This window comes from Artemia sp. Qi Xiang Cuo, chromosome 5 (assembly GCF_049724085.1).
Source record: "Artemia sp. Qi Xiang Cuo chromosome 5, ASM4972408v1, whole genome shotgun sequence".
In the NCBI taxonomy this organism is placed as follows: Eukaryota; Metazoa; Arthropoda; class Branchiopoda; order Anostraca; family Artemiidae; genus Artemia; species Artemia sp. Qi Xiang Cuo.
Genome location: NC_142798.1, coordinates 39,927,947 through 39,955,638, shown reverse-complemented (window position 1 = coordinate 39,955,638; position 27,692 = coordinate 39,927,947). Strand labels below are relative to the sequence as shown.

The 27,692-nt window shown below is 39.0% G+C and overlaps 1 protein-coding gene and 1 long non-coding RNA gene across 2 annotated transcripts in view; both read left to right on the top strand.

Annotated features, from left to right (window-relative positions):
• The window catches only part of LOC148952127 (uridine phosphorylase 1-like), a 108,271-nt gene that overhangs the window by 16,740 nt on the left and 63,839 nt on the right, over nucleotides 1-27,692 (top strand). The window contains exon 2 of the mRNA XM_089089569.1: nucleotides 8,438-8,612. Coding sequence (XP_088945695.1) covers nucleotides 8,476-8,612 — 137 coding nt within the window. The 5' untranslated portion in view covers nucleotides 8,438-8,475. The remainder of the gene's footprint in view (nucleotides 1-8,437; nucleotides 8,613-27,692) is intronic.
• On the top strand, nucleotides 10,360-11,748 carry LOC148952128 (uncharacterized). The gene is made up of 2 exons (XR_016141764.1): nucleotides 10,360-10,722; nucleotides 11,085-11,748. It is a non-coding gene; the product is annotated as an uncharacterized LOC148952128 (long non-coding RNA).

The window sequence follows — 27,692 nt, the reverse complement described above, 5'->3', positions numbered from 1 at the left end:
AAATACCTTTTCTTAAAACTGAAGATCTGACTCTTCCGTGCCTTAGTGATCTCAGTTGCAACGTATGGAGTAGAGACATGGCCTCTTAAAGCCGATGACAAGGACCGACTCGCGGATTTTGAAACTATATCGCTCCGAAAGCTCAGTGGTATCACTTACCTTGACCAAGTATCAAACGAACAACTGCTGTCCTCCTTGGATTACCCACAAACCATCATACAGACCATCAAACTCCAACAGCTTTGATGGATAGGACATATTCAGTGAATTTGTCCCCAGCCCAACTGCCTGAAATAGAATTTGGGGGAAGAATAAATGCCTCTTGCCCTAGGGGAAGACCTTCCAAGCACTGGTGGGAAATTTTTCTGACCACCCCACCCAAGAACTGCTGAGGACTGCAATAAACAGGGAGCCATACCGAAAATATTGTTATGATGCCATTAGAGGAGAAGCCATGAATGAGCCAACCCGGCCGGATGGGAGTTAAGGAAGTAATGGTCTAAGTGGCCTCTATAGTGTGGCTTACAAGGTTCCGAATTCGAACGTGGTTTTGTTGCTTCGTCAAATGTCTTTAGCCTCCGTTCCTCTTGACGTTTGGCCTTTTTCATTAGTGATTTAGCCACTTGTGCTGCTGAAGAAGGAACTTGCTGCGCGTCTGGTAGATGGCGTTTGTTCCAAAATCCATTTTTGTGTTCAGACTGTAGGCGAGTCTAGTATATGAAAATCAGACAATTCTTGGGTTTTTTCCATTTTTTCTTCTTCTTTGGATTTAACCTCTGGTTTATTATCTCTTAAACCAGTAGGTTGTTTTGAGGCTCTTCTCTATCACTTCCATCGCTAGTATCCGATGAGCATTGCACTTTTTCTTTTTTCTTTTGTTTGTCTTGGAAAGTTTTGTAGCAAAAACTAGGCTGAACATTCCTTTTACTTCTCTCAATTATTGTGGCCATTAAAAAGGTCAAAGAATTAATATAACATTCTAATGTATACTGGTGTGACTGTTTTATCTATTTCTTCGTCTGAGGTTCAGTCATAGGTTAAGTTATTTGGTAGAATTTTTACAATCCTGTAGGGCCCGTCCTGTTTCGGTTTTAACTCTTTTGTCCCTTCTAGATTGGTTTTGTGCGCATAAACGGGATCTTCTAAACAACAATTAGTCTTATTTTTGCATTGTCTTCCATATTTTTCTTTTTGTTCTGTTTTCCTATCCTCTAAATTGTCTTCAACCTATTCAAAAGTTTTTCTCATTCGCATGAGAATTTCTTCTTTATTTTGGTCCAGATTGTAATATGTTTTGTTATTCTGTCTTTCATCCATACAATTTCTCGGATCTCTTAGATGTTGTAAAAAAGTGGCGTTTCTTTTAAAGAACGTGAAAAAGCCGTATTCACTGCAAAAACTACGAATGGTATGTGGCCGTCCCAATGCTCATTTTCCTCCCTCGCATGTATCCCCAGCATGAAAGCTAATTCCCTATGTTTGCGTTCAACCTTTCCATTTGCTGACGCCATGTAAGAGGAGGTAAACCATCGCTTTACACCCAAATATTCCGTAATTTCGTCTAGTTATTCGGCTCTAAAACATGGCCCATTGTCACTAAGTAAAATTCTAGGGAAAATTCCGTGTTCCGAAAATAGCCGGTTGACTAAAACTTTCGCAATGGTTTTTGCTTTTTCGTCTTTAATTGGAAAAGCGTATAAATATTAGTTGAAATGGTCAACTATGGTTAGTACACGCCTGTTTCCTTTCCTGGAAACCGGTAAAATTCCTCCTACGCCCCAAATGTCTATAGACATTAATTCTCCTACCCCTGAAGGGGTTGGGTATTGACCCAATTCGGCCCTAGGGGTCTTTGGTGTTGACTTCTGTTTGGCATACTCTTGCCAGCTTTTTATGAAATTTTTTACTTTTGAGTACATTTTTGAGAAATAAAAATTTCCTTTTATCCTCCCAATAGTTTTCGCTTCTCCCATGTGACAACCCGTAGTTGCTTGTGCCATCTGTAAAATTTCTCCTTCCAGCGATTTTGGAATAATTTTTAAGTCCTTTTTTCTATATATCCTTTTGACAATCGGGATTCACATAGTATTTTTTTATTGATTTTAGCACACACCCTCCCCCCCCCCCCTCAAGATTGTCTGACGTCATATTCTTAACTGTTCTGAGGTGTCTCACACACTATTTTAACAAGCTCGATATACATGATATCTTATGATTTAGTTCAAATACCCTGAAAGCTTCAGTTAAATAGCGTTAATAGATTCGGAGATATTGCAGGTACGCCCTTTTGACAAATGGGATGCAAATAGTGCCCTGATTTGTTTTAACATCTCCCTCAACATTTCTTGAAGTTTTACCTTAATACCATTAGGATTTTGTAACATAACCAGGATCAAACATTCCGCACTATTCCAATGATAAATCCTGTATAGAAACAATGGGCAAATTGCATAATTCCAATTTCTCTGGCCAGAAATTAGCGTAATTTCATTGATATTGCATACCATAATATTGCATAATTCTGTTTTCTAAATACGCGGGCTAACTTTGTGCTGGTGCTGTTAATTGTGCTGACTTTTGGCTTCTTAATTTTTTTCGAGAAGTTTCCAAAATTCCCAACTATTGTGGGAATAGAGTGATTTCCTGAGTTGATCTCCTTGCAGCCTTTCAAATGCTTTCTTTTTCTGCTTAATCAATCTTTTGTACTCTCTTCTCATTCATTTAAATTCAAAATATAGCTTATGTTCTTTCAGGCAGCAAACTTTCAATTTTTCCACTACAAGTTCAAGCCGCTCCTTCTGAGAGGTGCATTCCTCGTGGTAAACCTAAGTTGATCTGCTTGCAGCTCTTCGAATGCTTTCTTTTTCCGTTTAATCAATCTTTTGTACTCTTCTTTTATTCATTTAAAGTCAAAATATAGCTTATTTACTTGCAGACAACAAACATTAAACTTTTCTGCTGCAAGTTCAAGCCTTACCTTAGTTCTGCCCTAGGATGGATGAATGGGTGGATGATAGACTATCTATCAAAAGTGAAATGACATCATTTATACAATTCTGAAAAAGGCTTATGTCAGCCTCTCACCGAGACTATCTGTCTTGGTTTTTGCTCCAATTAAACATGGCTCTTAACTTTTGTATCAGAGTCCCTCAATTTGATTTTAATTCAAAGTCAAGGAAGTGCATTCCTTGTCGGAAAAGACTTGATTCTCTTCTGTCTGTCTTTTCGCTATTTTCTGACATCTAGCACACAATTCCAGCAATCCTCTATAGGAAATCTTCTATCTTTCCTTCCTTTGCTGTTGCTGCCACCAAGTTAATACCACTGGTGTTCGTCTGACTATACGAACACCATCATCTCCTTCCGTATAATAGGATCCACAATGTTTTTATGCACCTTTTCTTGTAACTCATCCTGATTTCTACTAAATAACCTTAATAAAGCCCCAATGGGCATTTATCTGATCTGTGTCACCAACCAAACCTCAAAATCTATAAGAGACACATCTGCTAAAAAACAATCAAAAACGCTTGGAGATCTCCCTGGAAAAAAAGGCCCCCCCCCTCTTGCGGACTCATTCTTCCTTAACCTCCAACTGAAGATAATAAAATTCTCCTTACCATAAAACTCCAGTAATTGCCTGCACCTTTATTATTATTTTTTTTGCGAAGGTGGTCCTTACTTGTCCTCTATGGGATCTTAGTTTAAAAAATCCAAACCTGATTCAAGCTGTCCATCCTCTAGGGCACACTCTTGGGCGTAGGCAGCATTAGGCAGCATATTATCTAGGGGGGGGGGCAGTCAATAGTGTGATGGAGTTTTATCAACTGCTTCTTCCAAACCATCTGCTTTTTCAACCATATTTAATGTAAATTTGAAGGTCTAGGGGGGGCAGCGGCCCCCCACTCTACGCCCATGGGCACACCCCTCTACAAGTCCTCCTGAAAAGAACAGGTTGAGATGCTGAAGTCATCTAAAAATAAGAATAAATGGGCAAGAAAACTCTTTATAAGTTCACATACCTCCTCAAAAAAAAGCTATGTATGTTCTTCCGATGAATGAGCTACTTTCTGGAGGGAGGTATGTCGAGAAAAAAATGACGTAAAATTTTGACACTTTTACTCCAATCCAAACTAAGTTAAAAGACACAGTTTCAATTCTTCGAAAAATTTCTCCTTTTTAATGCTAGATTCGAAACCAAAATACTCACATCTCCATAAATCTGGTCATTTTTTAACCTGTTTCTGTGCGCACCAAAATAATAAAACCCATCAAGTGATAAAGAATGATCCAACCAAGTTTCAACTAAAGACACATAGACACAATATGTTTTTCTTATAGAAATTGTTAAACATTAGAAAATCTTGAACGTTCTAGTAAGTCAAGTCGAGTTCTTCTAAGCCATAGCACTTATAATAGTCAACTATACAACTTATGCTTAGGTGCTAATTTCTCCTGAGTTCGATCAACCTGTTTTTGGATTCTATCTGTACTATGACGGCCATTTTTAGACGTGGTTGTCAACTACCATTAGGGCTATACACTTCGGCACTATACATTTGTCTGCCTCCCTAAAATACCTGAAAAGACTACTCCCAAAACGCTTTAATTCCCTTCTGTCAGATGTAGAATGGTACATTCTGACTTTGGTTTGTTATTTCTTCAACGCTTTTAAACGAGGCCACTGAGGAAGTAGAATCTGACCTTGATCTTGCGGTTTCAATGCGTCTTGTCGGTTCCCTAATCTGAGTACCCGTTGGTACTGGTGGTACAAAGTATGAAAACAGGAGTAGTTACTATGTGATTGTAGCCAGAACCGCTAGATAAAAGCGCCTACCTGGCTTGCATAGCTAATCCCTGGCTCATGGACCTGTTTTGAGTCTTTTCTTCTGCTTTTTGGAAAACCGCTTTAAAGTCAAACATTTTCCCCTCACCATGCAATACTGTGCCTTCTAAATATGTCTCCGCCTTGGCCTATCCAACTTCTTAAAAATCTCATTTAAGCAACGTTCTCGCGTCCAGCTATTCTTTAGAGCAATCTGTTGCTATCCCTAGGTAGACCCGTTTCAACAGCTCATAAAAACGTAATGTGCTGTCGCGGCAAATCGGTTAGCAAACTTAACACACACAGGGTGCACCCCTCTAAAGGACTGTAGTCTAATTACATCTTTAAGACCATGGATTTGTACCTGGATATTCAGGGCCACTTTATTTAACTCTTGAATAATATGAGATGCTAATGAAGGGCCTTTATTCGCTGGTGCAAAATTATCAATGTTCGTTCTTCTCGAAATCACTTCTAAAACAAAATATCTCATCTCTGCTTCCGCCAGATCCTTGTGTATACTATCCATGTTAGGTTTAATTTTCGCGTTACAACTCGTCAAAATCGTCACTTTACTTCAGTATTGGCGGAGAATGTATTAAAGTCCACCCGAATTCCTTACAAAGCATCTGCAATCGAATTTATAGTATCTAACTTTGCGACCCTACAGTGAATATGCGATAATACGTCTTGATTTTTTCCCATTTCTGCCTACAGAGCATAAATAAATATGAAAAAATAATCAGCAAACTCTTATCATCAAACTTATCTTTTAGTGAAGACTGAGCCTCACGGATGCAGCAGGAAACATAATCTGAACTTTGTGAGAATAGACCATCTGCCAAATCTTTGCGGCAATATAGTTACTGTAAAACGCACAGCTCTTTATCAATTAATCACGTTGCTGAAAAAACATTTTTAAATTACAGTTTTGGCAAGAACCCGCACCCTGGTAAAGCATTATGCCAAGAAAAAAAAACGACCGTCGCTGCCGAATGAATACTCCAAATTATGTAATATAATTATTATACATTATATTTATTCATCCAATATAAATATAATTATCAAAATATCCAAAACTTCCATGTTGGAGTGCTGGCACTTGCTGATGAAATGAACATGTTCACATTGAAGGAATTTCAAGACAAGACTGTATAGTGCATAAAATTATGCCATGTACCTTTTGAACTAGACGTATTGAAATATTTCTTTCCTAGCGTGACTTATCTACCCAGCCTCCAAGTTAATTAAAAATCACTTCCCAAGAAAAAATTAAGATGTAATCTTTGTTTTTTTGGCACAGTGATCGTCTCAGAATAAAAAAAATCTTCTAACAAAAATTTCGGTACACTTTACACTTTTACGGGCTCTTTCCATTGTGGGTTCTCATATGTAGGCATTTGTAAGGTTTTTGTCCTTGTGGGGTCTTGTTTGCTGAGTTAAGTAGGCTTTGGTGAGTTTTTTTTTTTTTTTTCATGCTTCACTTTTCATTTGTTTTTTCACCATTATGGGTTCTCAAATGCATTATGGGTTCTCAAAGTAAAACGTGATTTCACGGAAAATTCTTTTTTGCACAGTTCATATTTTTATGATTTGTCACTTTTGTAAGTTCTGATGTGCAAAGTTAAATGAATCTTCTGTGGAATTTTGTTGTCATATCCTTCATATTTACGTCTTTTTTCACCATCATGAGATTCTCAGATATAAAATGAAATAGGTTTTGAGGGAAAGCTTCTTTTTATGTACTTGACATTCATATTGTTTTTCACCACTGTGGGTTCTCATATGCAGAGTCAAGTGTGTTTTGTGAGACAATTTCTTCTTTCTTTATGGCATTCGTGCAATTTTCACCCTTGTGGGGTCTTACATGAACGGTAAATTACTCTTATAAGAAAATAGTTTTTGTATATTTCATAGTCTTATGTTTTTTCGCCATAGCGGCTCCTTGTATGCACAGTCAAAGTATTCTTGCGAGAAAATCTTTTTTCGCATACTTGACATTTGTAAGGTTTTTCTTGGTGTGTTCTTACTAGCAGAGTCTAAATGATCTTCCGAGGAAATTTCTTTTGCCATACTTCACATTTGTAAGATTTTTCGCCATTGTCAGTTCTTTTATTCAGAGTAAAACTATACTTCTGTAAAAATGTCTTTCTCAATCGTTCACATTCGTATGGTTCCTCACGATTTTGGTTTCTTGTACGCAGAGCCAGATGTGCCCAGCGACTTGAGAGATAAATTTATTTTGTGTTCCTGTCATTCGTACAATTTTCCACAACTATGGGCTTTCATATGAACAGTCAGATTACTGTTGCCACGAAATAACGTATCGCATTTTGCAGTCGTAAGGTTTTTCAGCATTGTGAAGTATCATTTCTCTTCAGATGGGATTTAAACGGAACATTTCTTTTGTATGCTTCAGAAGTATTCAGATCTCTGTTAAATTAGTTTAGCATATTTTGCTGGGAAAACAGTGTTTTACCAGTTGTGATTGACAGGTTATAATATCTTGAAGTTAAACGTGATACTAGTTACTTTTGTGACTGAACTGAAGATAAATTCCGTTGTGACCCAAACCATATAGTATTCCGAAGGTAAAACGATATTTTGTGTCATTGATTCTTTCACTCAGATATATTGGCCATCTTCTGTTCTTTCTTAATTTATGCTAGATGAAGTGTATCACAAAGTTTATCTGAGCTGTCTCTAAGAACTACCGGACAAGTGCCACACTCAAGTGGTGTCAGTTTCCCACACCCGGTTGTGTTAGTTTTTTTTTTATTAAGATCCAGTGGAAACAAGGAATCGCAGTTTTCCCACAACAACAATGTTGCCAAATAAAATCCGCTAGCTCTGTTATGGGCTTGCTGGGTAATTTTTCTGATAGGATTTGGCATTTTGTTTACCAGTTTCTGCTGTACAGCCTGGAAAGAACAACACAGTGAAGAGGCCATTTTTGGTTCCATGCATGGTGATTTTTCAAGATTATACATCATGGGGTTATCAAGGAGCATTTTGCATAAGTTACACATTCTCAAACTGAAACGTCACAAACCTATCAACTTTAATCCAAAACAAACAATACCAAAATTCTGATTCTTTGTAAAGAGTCATTATTAATCAATTTTTTTCTCTCGTTTATTGACGTTTGGTAAGCTAGTAGACACATCATCAACATAAGCTCCAAAAAATAGCATGTGGAGGCCTGATACTCGAGATGCCGGCCATAGCAAGCTTATCAAGGTGCCTTAATTTCATATTTTCTTTTTCTTTCTCATTAAAGACTTGTACGATTTTGGGGTTTCGTTTCGTTGCACAATAGAAAATCAGATTCTAGTTTAACAGCAGTCTTTCTTCTAAACAAGATTGTCGATTTTGGATTGTTAGATTGTCAAACAAGAATACAAATATCATAAACTTTTATCGAAAAAACGTTTTACAGTGTCAATCAGTCTTTTTTACTAGTTTGTATTTTAAACGTACATTGGTGCATTATACACTGTGTTGTTAAATGGATATAGCCTATATCACATCAGGGCGGTTCAATTAAACTGTAACATGAAACAACAGTACTTTGTCGAGTTTACTAGTTTGTGGATTCTAAATTTCCTATAGATTTTAGATTAACTTGTTCCAAAAATTTCACCTCGAAAATGGATAGCGTTTTTCATGGAGGAGTTTCCTACAAGACCCCATTTGTGACATTCTGTAGTTGGAAGTCAGACAAGCATATGAATCAGTGTAAAAATATCTGTGAAGATACGCCAGAAGGAAAGAAACAGCTTACAAGGTATTTATACCAAGAACTACTTATCTATATTACAAGAAAATATGTATCTTATGTGAACCGGAATCAGTCACTTAGAGACAGCTGATCTCTTGTCCATCTTCCTCCATCTGCTTCCTTGAAATATTACCTTGATCTCTTTATTAGCACCAAATGTTTACTTGTATATGTCTAAGGAAGGATATATATATATATATATATATATATATATATATATATATATATATATATATATATATATATATATATATATATATATATATATATATATATATATATATATATATATATATAAATATTTAATCTTAGGTTAGGTTCTCCCCAACCTAAGGGGAATAACCAATAATGAGCTTACAAAATATAACTCACTTTAGTGACCAAAGTGTCAGACTAACACAAAACTTGAACATGACTTGGAACTTGTACTATTAACTAATTCACTTGAACTTTGCCTCATATGAACTCGGACTTGGACTAATTCTAAAACATAAAAAGACACAAAAAGTAAAGTTGCCTCTTTCATGGGTGAATGGGACGCCCCGCTCGCCCAGAATCCAAGTCTCGCTTGCAGTATCCAGAAAGTAAAAATAATCAAAGAAGGCTAAGTAGGGTAGTATGATGACTCATACAGAAATATTAATGCTACAAGCCAATGTGTTTTTGGTCATATTTAAGTCTGAAAAAATAATACATTTAAAGCGTGGATGAAATAGTTTATGTATAAGAGAAACAGGACATTTATCTGGTAATTAGGACTATAGACCCAAAACCTCCATCCTAAGATAATTGGCTGCCCCAGTGCCCCACCGGTCAGACTATATATATATATATATATATATATATATATATATATATATATATATATATATATATATATATATATATATATATATATATATATATATATATATATATATATATATATATATATATATATATATAGTAGAAACATGACGGTTATTTGATATCTTGGACCGTAGACTCCCAAAGGACATAAAGAAAACACAAAACATCATCTTCAAAATCTCCAGTAATCTCCAGTAGTTTTCCATTTCAGGAGTAGTATGGTATTAATACGTCGGGGCGGCCAGTACCTCCATCATTCCGGGCGGCCAGTACTCCCGTTTCATATGATCTGTCGAGCATCTGCTATTGCGTTATCGTTCATGTTGTCGATGAAACAATATCTCAACTTCAGGCGATAAGGAAACTTCTGGAAATATCGCATTGAATGCCAAAATATTTAATATAAAAGAAAGGGAATTGAGCATGGTTATTATCAAATGATGTACTGAGTTTGAACAAGCAGGATGTCTGAACGAAATTTTAACAAGGACTCTAATATGCAAGATGTTTGTGATCTATATATATTTTTGTTGTATGTATAATGGACAGGGACGTTTTCTCATACAATTTCGGTTTATCAAATTACATTTACAGTCCCCTTTTGTTCGAATTGTATGCACCATATCATCTATACTTTTAAAGTCAGCCCTCCCTACTAGCCATTCTTGAGCTATTGAATTCAATCCATGAATTATTTCTGATTATTGATTTTTGAATATTGATATTAATTATTGATTATTAGTTTTTAATTATTGATTATCGATATTGATTATCGATTTTCGAGTATTGATTATTGATTATCGATTATTGATTTTTTTGATTTGTTTAGGGGATTTAGAATTTTTTGGGACTTAGAATTATTTTGGGACTTAGAATTAATATTAGACTTGGAATTCTTATGGTATTTAGAATTTTTTGACAGTTTTCTTAACTGAAATTTTTTCTTTTAAATGCTAAAAAAGACTATGTATACTCGTAACAAACTATTTGGTTAGGTCATATTTTATAGGATGGTGCAAATCCACTGAAAAGACCGAGAACTTGGACAGGTGGTAGGCCCAATGGAACCGCAATATCCGGGTGCGGAATGGACGATGATCTATTCAATTATACATTCTCACCCATGAATGATATAATTCCATCTACCACCGTGCCCCAGTCCAGTAGTAGAAGTGCAAGTAGTAATGACTCATGCATTTGTTGTGAGAGAGGTTGTGGGTCCAGGACATGTAAACCCCTGGGAATTGATCAACTCTTCGATGAAAATGTAAGAAAAATTGAATTTATATTCTCTCTTATGTGTGCATGTATGTGTATGTACATATATGTGTGTGAATATTATCAAGAATGATTATGCATTTAAATTAAGTGATATGAAAATAGAGGATATTAAAATATCTTTTTCATTTTAATAAAGCCGTATCATTCCAAAAACAAAAAACTTCTGATTCATATTCCAGGTTGTACTTGAAACGTCATATTAAACACACACACACACAAGCACACACACGCACACTTGCACACACACAGATACACATACATAAACAGAGACAATCAAAATATTCTTTTCAGGTTTATAAAAAACTATATCATTTAAAGAAAAGAAAATAACTTCTCATTCCTTTCTAGGTTAACCTATCAGCACTATCACTGCAATCAACTCAAGTGGCCAGCAACCTTTTTGACGGTACGGAGATACCCATATTGATACCGGCTTCGTAATTTCAAGATAATCTCCACGTCGAGTCAGATCAGACCCAGGACTGGGTTGATATGCTAATAGTGGATTTTTCGGTGGAGGGGAGTAGTATTACACTCCCAATTATTGCGGTTTTTTGGTGAGAGGAGTGATGTTACGCCGGCAAATGTTTCAAAATGGGGTTCGGCTCAATCAATTATCTTCGAACCCCAAAGTGAATAAGAGAATGCTTTTGCTTGGGCTGATCGTCTCAGTCCTGATGCACTCGAGGGTATGTTGAGTGAGCTAGGGGATCTCACACCGCGCAACACCCCTACTGTTCACAATGAAGGTGGACAAATTAGCATGGAGCATGAAATTTCCGTTACGCCTCCTGTTTTACCTGAGTTCTATTTAACCGACTCTGCCTTTCACAGTGTGTTTATAGGGCTGAGTATGGGGCTCTATCCAATTCACTTATGGCCGGGTAGCATCATGATGGATCCGGTAGACATAGTGTACTCCTATGTGGAGTACACTGGAGTACGCAATATTCGACCCTTCTTGAAAGTCTGATTTGGGAGGGTTAGGAGGGATGGGATTAAGGCATCCATCGCATAAAAAATTACATATTTAAATGAAAAGTCGGATGATGTGTATTCACATTATGTGCAGACTGAAATGCTAGGACTTCATCCGGATTTGTATAATTTTGAGGGTGTATTGATGGATTGGGTAAATATTATTGTGACAAAATTGGATAATTATAGTGAGAGTGGGGCGGTGGTTTTACTGATTGAGGGTTTATATGTTAATGTGGATGAATTTCAAAAGAATTTTTTTTAAGAGGTGGGAGGAGGGAGAGAGTATACAATATATTGAAGATTTAAAGGGTTGCCAAGGTGTACAATGCTTTTCTTTCGATACAGGGCTTCAGTGCTTCAAATATGCATTCCTCGTGGCAGCTCTCAAACCCCGACAAAAGTAAGACACAGACACTTTTGGACGGTTTGGCAGTTCAATGAGGTGGGGAGACAGCAAAATTCCCTAAAGTAGATTTTAATTGTTTAGATGGTCAATATCATGTAACACTTATAGGAATTGATATTTTTGAGCCGGCTAATGAATACTTAGATATTGGTGTTACTGTTTTACAATATGGTACAGAATTTGAGGAGGGTGAGCGCAAAGATAAAAAGGGGGTAATATATCCAGTGAGGGCTCCATCAATTGAATCGGTGAAAGACTGGTTAGGCTTCTTTACAAGCCTGCCAGTGAACCCGATTCAATCGGTCATTTTTTTTTCTATTACAAGTATTAGTCGGGTTTTCCGTGAGACAGAGGGGAGGGTGAATGCTTTTATTGTCAAACGTGTCTTTCTAGGTTCCACGCAGAATTAAAGTTAAAACACCATTTGAGGCACTGCAAGCTTCATGGGTGGAAATGGTTAGCGGTGACAAGGTCATCTTGTAATTTAAATACTTTCAGAATCCACTCCTACTTAGTGACAAGTTGGTCTTAGACTGCGGAGTCAAACTCATAGGTGTGTACGATCCATCATATTTATATCATGTTAAAACACATGTACCCATTGCAATCTCTTATCCCCATGCACAAAGAGACTTGTGTAACACCATGCAATTTGTAGAGTTTTTGAGACGTTGGGTGGGGAGGATTGTATGGGCGCAGCCATGACAGCACTTATTAAAACAGCAAATAAGTCAATTTCACGGCTGTGCAATATATTCTATCCAATGACCCTATCACCAGAGGATGGGTTGGCCATTAAAGAAAAAAAAGTGTTGGTTTTGTAAGGGAAATTTGTTAAGGGTAGTGGGGGCAGTGGAGGATCCAGGGGACGAGGGGGGCGCGCACCCCCCCCCCCTAGCGTAGTCTAAAGTAGTGTAATTTACTTAATTAACTCAACTTTGCGTTAATTAAACTTGGTTCTAATGCAAATTTATCAGATCAACCAATTTTGCGCCCCCTAAATTTTTTGTCGCATCAACCTATTTTGCGCCCCCCTAAAAATCCTGGATCCGCCCCTGAGTGGGGGAGGGATGTTAGTCCGCAACCATGACCCTTTGAGCAACCCAGTTTTATCGCGGGGAGTTACTTTCGTGGACTGGCCCATCAATCATGTAATTTAACCATTAGAATACAATATTTTCTACCTGTTTATATGCACAATTTCAGACATGACTTGAAATTCATATTACCGTACTTGATAAGTTTTTATAGTGGTGAAGTTTTAGATGGCCCATGGGTAGATGGTTCTTTTTCGTATAATTTCACTCCAAAATTATCTGAGAAGCTACTGCTCTTAGAATTCCAATGGAAAACAATAGATAATGGTAGCACGTGCTTGAATAAAATCCGTTTACGGCTCCTATAATTTCTTCCCCGAATCCCCAAGTCAATTAAGTCAAGTACAGAAAAGCGACGATTTTCATAAATTTCGAGATGACGAAATGTAGGATTTGTTCACGTGTAAAGGCATATACCTGTATGAGTACTACAGCTTCACCTCGAGGCTTCTTGAGGATAAATTACCGTCATGGAATCGTTCTATGATTCACTTCCCGATCGTCAATCCAACACTGCTGACTATGAATTTGCTAAGAGGATTTGGACTAAGGGAGGGTGAAAAAATGGGGGGTCATTGTAAAATTTACCTGACAAGTAATGTATTGACGTTGCTGGATATTGTGTTTAAAAGCACGGACAAGATCTATGAGGAATTTGGGTTATTATTTTTCAACTCCTCATCTGGTGATGTGTTTAATTCTTAAAATCAGTAAGGAGAAAATAGGCTTGATCACCGACGTGGATCAGCATCTTTTCGTAGAGAGATCAATGAGAGGAGGATATGGTTTACACGGAGATGGTATCCTGACAACTGACCCGACTGGAAAAGCGCCGCTAAAAATTTGGATGCAGTTTTTCTTTATATTAACTCCCTTTATCCGTTGGCAATATCTCATTACTCTTTGCCGTATGGTAATTAAAAATGGCTTAACAATCCATGTGCTCCGAATTTCCCCAATATTGCCACAGTTGAGGAGAATGGAACGCAAGAATGTTCTTTGAAATTAATAGTGAAATACCAAGCGAACTTCATGACTCGTTAAAGTATTTTGTTTTCACCTGCGTAAACAGACCGATGACTAAGGACTCTTGGAGTCCTTATAATATGTTTTTGGTAGAGGATAGGAGTGTGCACTGGTCACTTTAAAAAAAAAAACTTATTGCCGACCTTCATCTGAAAGAAAATAACGTTGTACATCACGTTCTTTTGAGGTATATTCTAGCCAACGGTGTGTAGTCGCCATTGCACATTATATACAGGCGCCAATGGCCAAGGGAGGGACAAGTTCAACTGTATTACGCAGATACCGATTCACTATTGTTTAAAGTTGAAACCGAAAATGCATTAGGAGATTTGGAAAAAGGTATGCACATTAGCTCTCGAATGGACTTTACCAATTGGGACGAGTCCTTTTACCCTTAGCCAGCGAAGCGCCAGGCTCCAGATAAATTGTTATTATTAAAATACGAGACGAGGACAACTTGATTTCCAGTGGTGTGCTTGCACGTCCGAAGGTGTACTGTGTACAAACACGCAGTGAGGTAATAAAAAAAGTCTGCTTGGGAGTGCCTAGACACAATTTGAAAGAGAGTTTCTGCATGAGTGTTTATAGAAACTGTGTGGAAAGTAATCTCATTCTAAGAGCGGAAGTTACGGTTATTTGCTTTTCAAAATTTAAAAACTACACGCTTAGAGTGTAAACTAATGCCATGTCACCTGTGTCGGATAAAATCTATGTGTGCGAAATATGTGAGGGTGCTACCCCATGTACACTATCTAACTTCGGATGGAGATGTGCGTCTAGAATATGGACGCCATCTTTTTCGGAAAAAAAAATCAATAGATGGCGGGAGGGATCCATTTTTATATCCTTAGGTGGGAGGGGAGCCCTCCCCCCCCCCCCAATCTCAGCAGCGTTTTTATGTTCTTTAGCAAGCGTGTTTGTGTGTCAGTTTTTTCATATATAAATGTTTAAAAATTGTATTTATATAATTTATTTGGCCCTGTGCCCGCGGCCTGTCCAAAGGGAGGGGATTCGGCCTTTGGCCGGCCGCCGCGTCCTTCTGGGGTGTGGGGTTCTAAGTTTTATTATGAATGTGATAATAGCTTTTCAAACAATTTTTTTATTGCTTTTATTGTAAATAAAAAAACATGTATTATTCTTAAATGTATTTTTGTAGTTCCTCTCTTGTAAATAAAAAACATATATTATCCCTTAAATTTCTCTTTTCTAGAACAAAGGGAATTATTATTTATTCAATGGACAGATGCATTCTGTAGTTAGTTGTATTTTGGCATTGAGGGAGAGTAGTATGTACCAATTTAAAACTCTATTCAGATCGTTTCTTTGCGGCCCATCAAATTTAGCAAAACGACATTTTTAAGAAAAATAATTCAAAATCATAATAAAATGTTTTAGAATATCCAAAAAGCATTTACTATTGCTGCAGCGTCTGGCAAGAACCCTACGATAAAATAAAGACTATTACCCCAGACACGAAATTCATACAGGGACTTGACATTTTTAATATAATTCAAACAAACTCTTGGTTGATTATTGACGCTATAGCTCAACCCATTGAAAAATGGGCTCAGGAGTTGTTACAATTGTTCACTGTTTGATCTCATCACGAACAGATTTCCGTAACACTATTCTATACTATCTATTTCATCAGAGCAAGTGTATGAGGACACTTGCTTTGAATTTGACCTACTATATCATCTACAGGGTTGTTCGTGATTCATGTTCATCCATAACTTTAAGCAGACAAATATATCCGGGTTATCCAGAACTTCTAATCTTGGCATTCAATCAGGCTACAAATCCCTATTCTTATATTCTACTGGACCTAAATCAGAACACACCCGAGGATGTTCGTGTTGTCACTAAACTTTTTGACAATGAAATTGCCGTTTATCTTCCAGTGAACGGTAAAATAGGTCGTTAGTTCCCATTGTGACACTGAAAAAAACTACACGAAAACAGACATTTGTTCACCGTCCTAGGTAATTCAAACCGCGACTTAGGAAGGTCATACTCAAACATGGTGTTGAAAGAGAATTTATTAATCTCATGTCAGAGCTTTGTTTAAATCTAACTGAAGGCAATTCAACTGCCAAAAGTAGTTAAGCCACAGACAAAGCAACATTGTTCACTTGTACGTGCCCTAGCAGCAGCAACCAAAAACAAAGGAAACGATTTTAAAAGAAAAAGGCTTCTTCAAGCGGGTGGTAGCCTCTTTACACTTTTACTGCCGATAATTGCTCGACTTATAAACAGTTTTCTTTAGATGGCCAAACCCTACAAATTGACTCCAACAGAACTCGCCCTTTCGCCAAAGCAACATTGCGAGGACAATATCGATAACTTCATTAACAATGAGACAATTGCCAACGATGAAAAATTAATTTTGATTCAAAATTCACTTCGACGAGTCGACAAACATAAACCCTACCGTGATAGACCACTCATTTTAATTGTCATTTATCACAAAAAGGAAATGGCTCAAAATTCAACGTCACTATCACCACCACCAACATCAAGAGAAGATTTGTCTAAAGTTTGGACAAGTGTTGCAGACCTAATTCCCCATTCCTAGAAGTGAGCAATGTTAAAGACTCTTGACTAATCTCGCCGAAAGTGAACATGTTCAAATTGATGTTATTAGGAATAAAGTTGTAAAAGCGGGCAAGACCTGCTTTCTACTTGATTTGTTATTAGATTTGATGACAAATCGTAAAAGACTTGTATCATTTGACAGTCATTTGCATACACTTTTAAACTCGTCAAACTTCCCCCAAAGTCTTATTGGCAATAAGCATATTTTAAAACGATTAATGGAATTTAGTCAAATATCAAGAGATGATTTTAAATCATATTTGAAAAATGCTAGCACACCAAGTGGCAATGTCGATGATTTGACGAGAGTGTATCATATCATATCACTCATTCACCCTCACCAGAGTGCATCAATATCACTGCATCACCCTCACCTGTTAGTACGCAAAAGGGCAGTGGACACTTCACTACATGCTTACGTTCAAAATGGTTGAAGTTTTGAAATATGTTTATGAGCATATTAGTGAAGTGTGAAATGTAAGTTCACCCACAACACTTGCTCAAGTCACTGGACTTGAAAAGAAGCTAGCGGAAGAATATTTACAGAATGAATCAAGTTTCTTCCTACATTGTAATCATAGAGTTTGTGGTAGTCACTAATGAAAAAATAAAACCTTTTTCTCATTGCAAATTTTACAATTAGATCTTTTGACTCTAGATTAGATTCAATGGCGTGACAAAAAACCATACAAGTACGTTTTACTTGCAATCAGTGTTTTTAGTTGCTATGTTGATTTATAATCAATGTCCTCAGTGATCCCTGTCCAACTCTATCCCAAAGAAAGTTCATTAAGGAGATGGAAATACACTTGACACTTTTCCTAAACAATATTCCAATGAAGGCGGGAGGGAAGGGAAAAAGAAGAAATTCAATGTTGGTGTTACTGTTCGAATCAATCGAACTAATTATCATAGGCAGCGTGCTAGCGCTGCCTAAGTAAAGAACGATGTGGGCACAATGTGTTTTTTTTCTCCATACCCCGGCACTTCGTATCGAAGGAGTTGTCGTAGAAACTTTGAAAAGGGCTCATTCGATTGGAAATTGGAGTGGCTAGTGCCCTTTTTAATAGTCCAAATTGATTGAAGGGCAACTAGCCCCCCCCCCATGCCCATCATTCCCCCATACACATCCAATCAAAATTCCGAGATAGCCATTTTGTTCAGCGTAGTTGATTTCCAGATAGAAAAATGTGTTTGAGGAGGACACTCCCCCACACCCCTCAGGGCAAGGGATTTAAGTTATGCCCTGGGGGTATATAAGGTTTTATAGAAGGCGTTATCGTAAAAAATTCAAAACAGGCTCATTCGATTGAAAATTCTAAGGGCTAGTGCCATGTCTAGTAGACGAAAGTGATTGGAGGGCAACTAGCCCCCCCCCCCCGCGCCCATCATTTCTCCAAACACATTCAATCAAAATTTTGAGATAGCCATTTTGTTCAGCGTAGTTGATTTTCATATAGAAAATATGTTTTTGAGGAGGCCACTCCCGCACAGCCCTCAGGGCACGGGTTTTAAGTTATGCCCTGGGGGCATATAAGGTTTTTATAGAAGGTGTTGTCGTAGAAACTTCAAAAAGGCTCATTCGATTGGAAATTCAAAGGGCTAGTGCCCTTTTTAATATTCGAAAGTGATTGGAGGGCAACTAGCCCCCCCCCCTCCCACGCCCATCAGTCCCCAAATCACATCCAATAAAAATTTTGAGATAGCCATTTTGTTCAGCGTAGTTGATTTCCTGATAGAAAATATATTTTTGAGGAGGACACTCCCCCACAACCCTCAGAGTAAGAATTGTAAGCTATGCCCTGGGGGCATATAAGGTTTTTATTGAAATCTTTGTTGTAGAAACTTGAAAAAGGGCTCATTCGATTTGAAATTCAAAGGGTTAGTACCCTTTTTAATAGTCGAAAGTGATTTGAGGGCAACTAACCCCCCTCTCACGCCCACCTTTTCCCCAAACACATCAAACCGAAATATTTAGATTTTATTCAACGTAGTTGAAAGTTTTGGATATTGGGTCTTTAAGGAAGACAACCCCTCACCCCACAGCCCTCAGGGCAAGGGTTTTAAATTATGCCCTGGGGGCATATAAAGCTTTTATTGAAAGCGTTGTAGAAATTTCAAAACGGCTCATTCAATTGGAAATTGAAACGGCTAGTGCCTTTTTTAATAGTAGAAAGTGATCGGATATTGACTAACCCCCCTCTCACGCCCACCATTTCCTCAAACACATCGAATTAAAATTTTGAGATATCCAGCAATTTTGTTCAACGTAGTTGAAAGTTCTGGAAATTAGGTCTTTTAGGATGATAACCCCCTCAGAGCCCTCAGTGCAAGGGTTATAAGTTATGCCGTGGTGGCATATAAAGTTTTTATTGAAAGCATTGTCGTAAAAACTTCAAAAGGGCTCATTCAATTGGAAATTGAAATGGCTAGTGCCTTTTCTAATATTTGAAAGTGATTGGATAGCGAGTAACGCCCCTCTCACGCCCATCATTTTCCAAAACACATCCAATCAAAATTTTGAGATATCCATTTTGTTCAACGTAGTTGAACGTTCTGGAAATTAGGTCTTTTAGGATGCAAGGGCTGTAAGTTATGCCCTGGGGGCATATAAGGTTTATATAAAAAGTTGTTGTATAAATCATAGGCAGCACGATCGTGCTCCCTAAGTAAAGAACGGGGACTTTCGAGAACGAGACAAGAAATGGGGACTAAGTAAAGAGGAGGACACTCCCCCACAACCCTCAGGACAAGGGTCTTAAGTTACGCCCTGGGGGCATATAAGAACGATGTTGGCACAATGTATTCTTTATTAATTTTTTCCGTTAGAGCAGGGCACTTCGTATCGAAGAAGTTGTCTTAGAAACTTCGAAAAGGCCTAATTCAATTAGAAATTGGAGTGGCTAGTGCCCTTCATGATAGTCGAATGTGATTGGAAGGTGACTAACACCCCTTCCACGCCCAGCATTTCCCGAAATACATCCAATCAAAATTTTTAGATAATAATTTTGTTCAGCGTAGTTGCTTTCCACATAGAAATTATGTTCTTGAGGACAGTCCCCCACAGTCCTTAGGGCAAGGGTTTTAAGTTATGCCCTGGGGCATATAAGGTTTCTTATAGAAGGCGTTGTCGTAGAAACTTTATAAAAATTCTGATTCGATTGGAAATTCAAAGGGCCAGTGACCTTTTTAATAGTCGAAATTGATTAGAGGGCAAATATCCCGCCTCTCACGCCGTCGTTTTCCCCAAACACATCTAATCAAAACTTTTAGATAGCCATTTTATTCAACGTCGTTTTTTGTTCTGGAAATTAGGTCTTTGAGAATGACAAACACCCCCCCCCCCCACAGCCCTGAGGGCCAGGGTTGTTATTTATGCCCAGAGGGCATATAAGGGTTTCATAGAACGCGTTGTCGTAGAAACCTCAAAAAGGACTCATTCGATTGGAAATTGAAATGGCTAGTGCCCTTTTTAATAGTCGAAAGTGATTGGAAAGCAACTAACACCCCTTCCACATCCACCATTTCCCCAAACGCATCCAATAGAGATTTTGAAATGATCATTTTGTTCCATTCAGTTTCAAATTCCGGAAACTATACCTTTGAGGACGGCACTCCCCCCACAGTTTCCAGGACAAGGGTTATGAGCTATATCCTGGGGTCATATAACGCATTCGATGGAATGAGTGTCATGGAATTTTGAAAAAGAGCTCATTCGATTGGAAATTGAAAGGGCTAGTGCCCTTTTTAATAGTCAAAAGTTATTTGAAGGCAACTAACTCCCCTCTCACGCCCATCTTTTCTCCAAACACATCCAATCAATATTTTAGATAGTCACTTTGTTTAACGTAGTTGAAAGTTTTGTAAATTAAGTATTTAAGGATAACAACCCCTCCACCCCCACAGTCCGCAGGGCAAGGGTTGTAAGTTATACCCTGGGGGCGTATAAGGTTTTTATTGAAAGCGTAGAAACTTCAAAGGGCTTATTCAACTGGAAATTGAAAGGGATAGTGCCTTTTTTAATAGTTGAAAGTGATTGGAAAGCGACTAACGCCCCTCTCACGCCCACCATTTTCCCAAACACATCCAATCATAGTATATTCCCATTGATCACACTTGTCATAGTGAATAGTGACAGTTGGAACATAGGTATCCTCTAGGGTAAAAATCACAAACCTCTTCAAGACAGGATACAGTCCTTAATTTGTACAGCATATCCTCTATGCAACTTAAATGGATTGCATAACCTACACTTTTCATTATAGTCATGAACACTAGTGCATTTCTCACATGACGACCAGCTGGCCTATGTTTATAAACATAGTGGACATGTGTAGAACGTTTTTCTCTGTTGACTCTCACACCACCAAATAAAAACTTACTTGTGACCAATAGGAATGTTCTTTTTACTTCTAGAGAGAGAAGAGTAATCGAGTGACGTTAAAATCATTATATCTGTTTGGACAGGAGTTTTTAAATTCTAGACTGTTCTCACAAAAAACAGAGACTGAAAAATCAACATGGAAACTTGAATCTGTTTAGGCAGTTTTCAATGGCAAATCCACAATCTCATTTTTTTTTTAATTAGTATGTCAATAAATTGAATAAATGCGTTTGGCCCACAACGTAAAAGCTTCATACAATAATCCAAAGTTGGGGAATCATTTTCCGTGATATTGTCAAGCATTCTTTCAGAGAATATTTTCTTTTGCACTGACAGCGTCTCAAATTGATCATTTAGATTCAAACATTTTTCCAATGTCACAAGATTCCGCATGATTTTTTGTTTCTCAAATCTTGACTTACTTGACTTGAGGCTCCTGCCGCGTTAGGGGCGGCGTAGAGAGTGCCGCAACTCTGCTCCTCCAGGCTGACTGGTCTGTTCCTATTAGTGGGGACTCGTCGACAGCAATGTTTGCTATCTTAAGGAATCTGTTCCACCTTATGAGGCTATCCTTCCACCTTATCTGAGGTCTTTCCTTCGGGCGAGACCAGCCATGGGCTTTAGCGTCAAAATCGTTGACTATTCGGGCTGGGGTTGTCGTCGGCACACGCAGGAGGTGTCTGTACCATCTCAGAGTACGAGCTCTATTTGGACGGAGAATGGCACTTGAGAGGTGAGTGTGAGCAACCTTGCTTTGCTTACAAAATCGTCCCATGGAAGTCTCTCAATCCGACAGAGCTGTTTCGTCTGGCAGACGTCTATCATACTAAGGATTGTTGATTTGAGAGGCCAGGTTTCCGCTGCATAGAGGAGGACTGAGCTTACGGATGCATTATAAATTTGCATCTTCGTGCGCCTAGATATATGCGGCATTCTCCAGAGATTGTTGAGCCTCCCGACGATAGACGAGGCTTTTGAAACTCGGCTGCACACCTCTTCCTCTATATAGCCGTCATTAGAAAGCACGGAGCCAAGATAAGTGAAGTTCTTTACAACTTCAACAGGAGTTCCGCAAACAGTTATGTTCTCACGGGGCGAGACTGGGCTTGAGGGCTCAACTGCCATTATCTTCGTCTTTAGCCAGTTTATTTTCAGTCCCACTTTTGCTGCCTCTTCCTGCAGGACTTCCAGAGTCAGTCAACTGGTCGATCGAGTCAGTAACGAGACCAAGATCATCTGCGAAGTCAGCGTCCGTCAGAACGCGATCTCCAAACTGCAGACCAAAGGGCAGGCGATTTGTTGTTCGTGTCATGACATGGTCCATCACGCAATTAAATAGTTCCGGGGCGGTGGCACACCTTTGTCGTACACCGGTTTTGATGCCGAATGTCGTGCTCCGTTTACCGTTGAATTGGACGCAACCCACGGTTTCTTCGTAAAGCTCTTTTCAAACAACTTGCAGTATTTGTCTAGTAGACCAGTTGATCGAAGCATCAGCCAGAGCGAGTCGCGATCCACCGAGTCAAACGCAGCCTTGAAGTCCACAAAGGCTACATATGCTTTCCTCCTGAATTCCTTCGTCTTCTCAATTAACTGGCGCATGATAAAGATGTGTTCGACAGTGGATCTCTCGGGCATAAACCCCGCCTTCCGGACTCTCCTCTTTCTTCTGAGGATACTCGTGCATTTATCCAGCAGTGCCATAGCAAAGAGCTTTCCAGGCACTGAAAGTAGCGTCATGCCTCTGTAGCTCGAACAGATGCTCTTGCTCCCCTTTCTCTTCCATAAGGGCAGTATTATACCAGCTCGCCAGTCCTTTGGAATCCATTTTGTGCGCCAAACCACAGAAAACAGCATATGGAGCCAAAGTAGTATCACCGGTCCGGCTTACTTCAGGAGCTCAGCAGATATTCCACATACGCCTGCCGCTTTGTTGTTCTTCAAACGTTTTACTGCTGTGTAGATTTCTGGTGACGTGAAAGGAGTTTCTGTGTCACTTGTCAGCAGTTCCTGAGTGCTGGCGGCTAGGCTGATGAGTTCCTGGTCAGTTTGCGCTACGGCTTTGGCGTTGAGGAGGCCCGAGAAGTGGTCTTTCCATCGATTGACCATGGCAGCTTCGTCACTGAGTGGCTGGCCATCCACAGAGATAACAAATGCAACCTAGGGGGCTATGTCGCCTATTAGATCACGGAGCTGCTTATAGAGACTGCCAATGTCACCTTTCTTGGCTGCACCGTCTAGGTCATGTGCCTTCATTTCCACAAACAGCTTCTTGTCTCGCTGTATCAGTTTGTTGCGGACACCATTAAGGCTTCTATAGGTTGGCATATCACCGAGTAACATCACCTTGCGTCTCTGCTCTATGACGTCAAGCTTATCCGACTGAATCCAAGCTTTATTAGCACGCTTTTTCCGTCCAACATTTGCTGTCGCTGATTCCAGGACATTCTTTTTGGACGAGAGCCATGCGCTTTCACAACTTTCAAATGGCAGGAGTGCGTCGGAGTGGTTCGAGACATCAATGGCATATTTTGACCGTATCTTCTGATCGCAGAGGCCAGAGACATCGATATTGACTGGTCTTGGTTCTGAGCGATGGGCTTTGAGCCTTAGTCGCATGTTAGCGACGACGAGGCGATGGTCAGTGTTGCCAATCTCAGCTGCCCTATACGTCCTGCAGCTACTGATCCAAAACCTCCATCTCTGTGACACGATGATGTACTCGATCATTTTTTTGGTATGGCCGTCGTTGCTGTACCATGTATATTTGTGAATGTCCTTCCTTGCAAACATGGTATTCGTAATCGCAAGGTTTTGCATGCTTCAGAGTTTTAGAAGCCTTAGACCATTGTTACTTAGGGAATCCGGAGTAACTGGTCCAATGACTTGTCGCCATAAGTTGTGGTTGTCGCTCACAGTTGCATTAAGGTCACCCAGGAGCATGACAATATCGTGCGGGGATATCTTAGACAATTCATTCGTCAGGACAGAGTAGAAAGTCTCCTTTGTTTCGGTGTCAGCTTTGTGTGTCGGGGCATAACAAACAAGGACCGTCATTTTTCCTTGCTTGTAATTGAGTCGAGCATTAGCGATTCTATCTGAGACGGGAGTGAATGACAGTAGACACTTCTTGGATTTGTCATCAAGAACTAGTCCGACTCCATTTCTTCTGGTGGTTGTCTGGCCAGACCAGAGAAGATGGTATCCCTCACCTATGGGATCATTTCCATTCCCGACTAGGTGGGTTTCTGTTATTCCAGCAATAGAGATGCGGAATCGCTTCAGTTCCATCGCCAGAAGCGTCTTAGCTCCGGGAAAATTTAATGTCAATACATTCTAGGTGGCAATTCGGAGGCCTCTTTGGTCTAGAAGATTCAAACACTGGTCCTTTCCCAGTCCAAGGCAAGCAAGGGTCGTGATGGGATAAAAGAAGGTTGGTCATCCGAGGCAGCTGCTAAGCTATTCGTTGCAATGGGTCTCGGGTGGAGGGTTGCAAGCCCAACCGACCATAGGCCTGGGTTCTGATTAGAGCCAGGATTTACCTGGATACTGAGAATTCTGGGGTGGGCTCCACCCACCTCATGAGCTTGAGGCCACCCTGATCGGAGTGTTTAGTTAGGGGAAACCCCGTATCCAGAGGTATATGGTCAGCAGACATGGTCTGCATCATTCCAGACGAGCCCTATTCACCTCCAAATCCATCTCAAATCCTTCTCAAATCCATCCATATTTTTTTTTTGTTCTTGACACTCCTACTACCGAGTATAGACTAAACTAACAAAGCCAAGATTCTTTCTACTTTGTTCACACTCTCAGCGCCTAATGGTTCTATAGAGAGAGAGGAGTAAACGGTCAACTAAAATATTAACCAATGAAACAAATAATTATAAAATATTTCATTGGCAGAAATGTTATAATAGAATAATATACTTTTTTCACTCTTTTTTGGGAGGGCGAGTGAATCTATTGTCCTCAATGTGCTTCATGATTGCATTCAATCCTTGTTGTAGTCTAGTTATATGCATTATATTCACTTTTGCTGAGAATTATAATTGTTGTTCTAACTTAAATTACTCAAAGATATAACATATCTACCAAACATCTCATCCCACTCAAATGTTAGTCGACAATCCTTTCCAATCTCAACTGCTACATTGGGGGCTCTTGTCTTCATATCATCAATGTCAACTCCTTCAAGTTGCAATAGTGTAAAACCACTCATTTATTAAAATATTGGAAAGTTTTTTTTTAACTTGAAACAAGATAAACTAATCAAATGTCTATGTGGAACTGTGACACTAAGTAACTCTCCATCAAACTTTTATCCCAATGATCACTTGATGCTCACCAGATGGGTACTGTGCGCCTGGCCGCTTGTATCCGAAGGTCCATTTCCCGAGAAATAACCGCTGGCAAGCATTTCAAGGAATTTCCTTATCGCCAGAAGTTGGGATAACACCATATGTGTATGCTTGTATTCATCTCATTGTTCCATCGACAACATGAATGATTACGCAATACCAGATGCTCGACAGACCAGATATAATGGGAGTACTAGCAGCTCGGAATGATGGAGGTATTGGCCGCCCGGAATGATGGGGGTACTGGCCGCCCAGACGTATTAATACCATACTACTCTCAGGCCGATGTCAACTGCAGCTTCTTAACACCTTGGCTATAGGTACTACTGCCATCCAATATGTCTCTAATGTAGAAAATTTGGGATAATGGCCTGTATAGCCATCGCAACCAGGTTTGGGACTTTAAAGAAGGGAATACGTAAGATTAACGGGGTAAATTTGAGTACAGGGTAATGGGGTACAAATGGCAATGAAACATAAAGTAACCTCTTTTATGTCCATAGAATAGTCATGGCTGGAATAAATATTGAGACCAACACAGGGTAAGAAAGAGGTATGGGGCTACAGTGTAAAGGTTTGTGGGGAATAGGTAATAATTGACTCAGTAGGGTAAGCACAGGTGACGCAACAGTTATGGGTTGAGGGAACTCACTATCATCTCTGACCTTCCGAAGGAACCCCTCTGCAAGGGACTCCTTCTCTTCACTCAGAACCAAATGCCTTGGAAAGTTGATAGGGCAGACTTCAAACTTCTTCCCAAACCAACCTGATCTTCAATGCCACCCAAATTTTCCAAAAGCCGTTGTAGTCCTTACAATTCTATCCCCCGATTATCCCATGTTTTTTGCCAAGAGGACAAAGACCTCCAATTTCTCCTTAATCTTTTTTCTCCCGCAGTTTTGAGCTAACAAACTTAATTGGCCTGAAACACTACTGTCTACCATAGCAAACTGAATTTTCAAATTACGTTTCTCTTTTTCGTTTTTTTCAACTTTTTCTTAATTTTTCCTTCATACTCAAACAAATTGCCATCAAATGCGATATAAACTGTAGTGTCTACTATCCCAGACTTAATTTTTAAGTTGTAGTTTCGTTTCGCATATTTTTCTCTCTTTTAGTTTTCTTTGTTTTTGTCAAAGAAATAAATAAATCGTCACTGATTGGGAATTGTATCTTTACATTAGGTTTGTCACATTGCGCTCTAATTTCTCTAACTTATTGAGGGAACGTAGTCGCTCTAAATTTGTTCTCAATTTGCTCTCGGCACACTAAGCGCCTCATCCTAGTGCTAATTTATCGGTGCCTCCTCTTGGCAATGCAAGGTTTTAGGTTATTCATTATCTATGATGTGGCACGAAAAATCACGAATTTTAGAAACATATATTCAAAACCAGAATTTTATATTTCTCATTTTTCTAGACCGCTTTTTTTCAAATTTTACCTATGAGCTGCTAAACCCACCCCTCCTGTCCCCGAAGTCGCATGTGAGTAGAGAGGACCCTAGTACTCGTGACAGAACCACGTGGTTTATGGTTTTCTCAGTGAGAATGAAAAAACAGGAATTTTCTCACTTGGAAAAACAGGAATTTTGTCATATTTATGGTTGTTTTCATGGATGGTTATGTGTGTTGTTCGATTTATTTGATGTTTTTCTCGGATGTCAAAATCAAATTATTGATGTTTTATGGTTTTTTTCAGTGAGAATTTGAAAAAACAGGAACTTTCTCACATTTATGTCTGTTTTCATGGGTGGTTCTGTGTGTTGTTCGATTTATTTGATGTTTTTCATGTCTGTTATATGGATGATCCAGAAATAGTATTTGTTGTTGTTGCTCGAGCCAAATGTTAGACCTCTTTTTCCAAGGTCGATTTATTTGATGTTTCTATGTGTAATAACTCCGGAACGAAGGTTGCACATGCGCATTGAATTCTAACGGGAACAATGTTATTGATCTAGGACTCGAGGGGGAAGTGAAGTTCCGAGAACTTGATTGCGTAATCGAAGAGGAAGTGGATTTCCGAGAACTTGATTGCGTAATCGATGGGGGAAGTGGATTTCCGAGAACTTGATTGCGTAATCGATTGGGAATTTTATTGATCCGATAA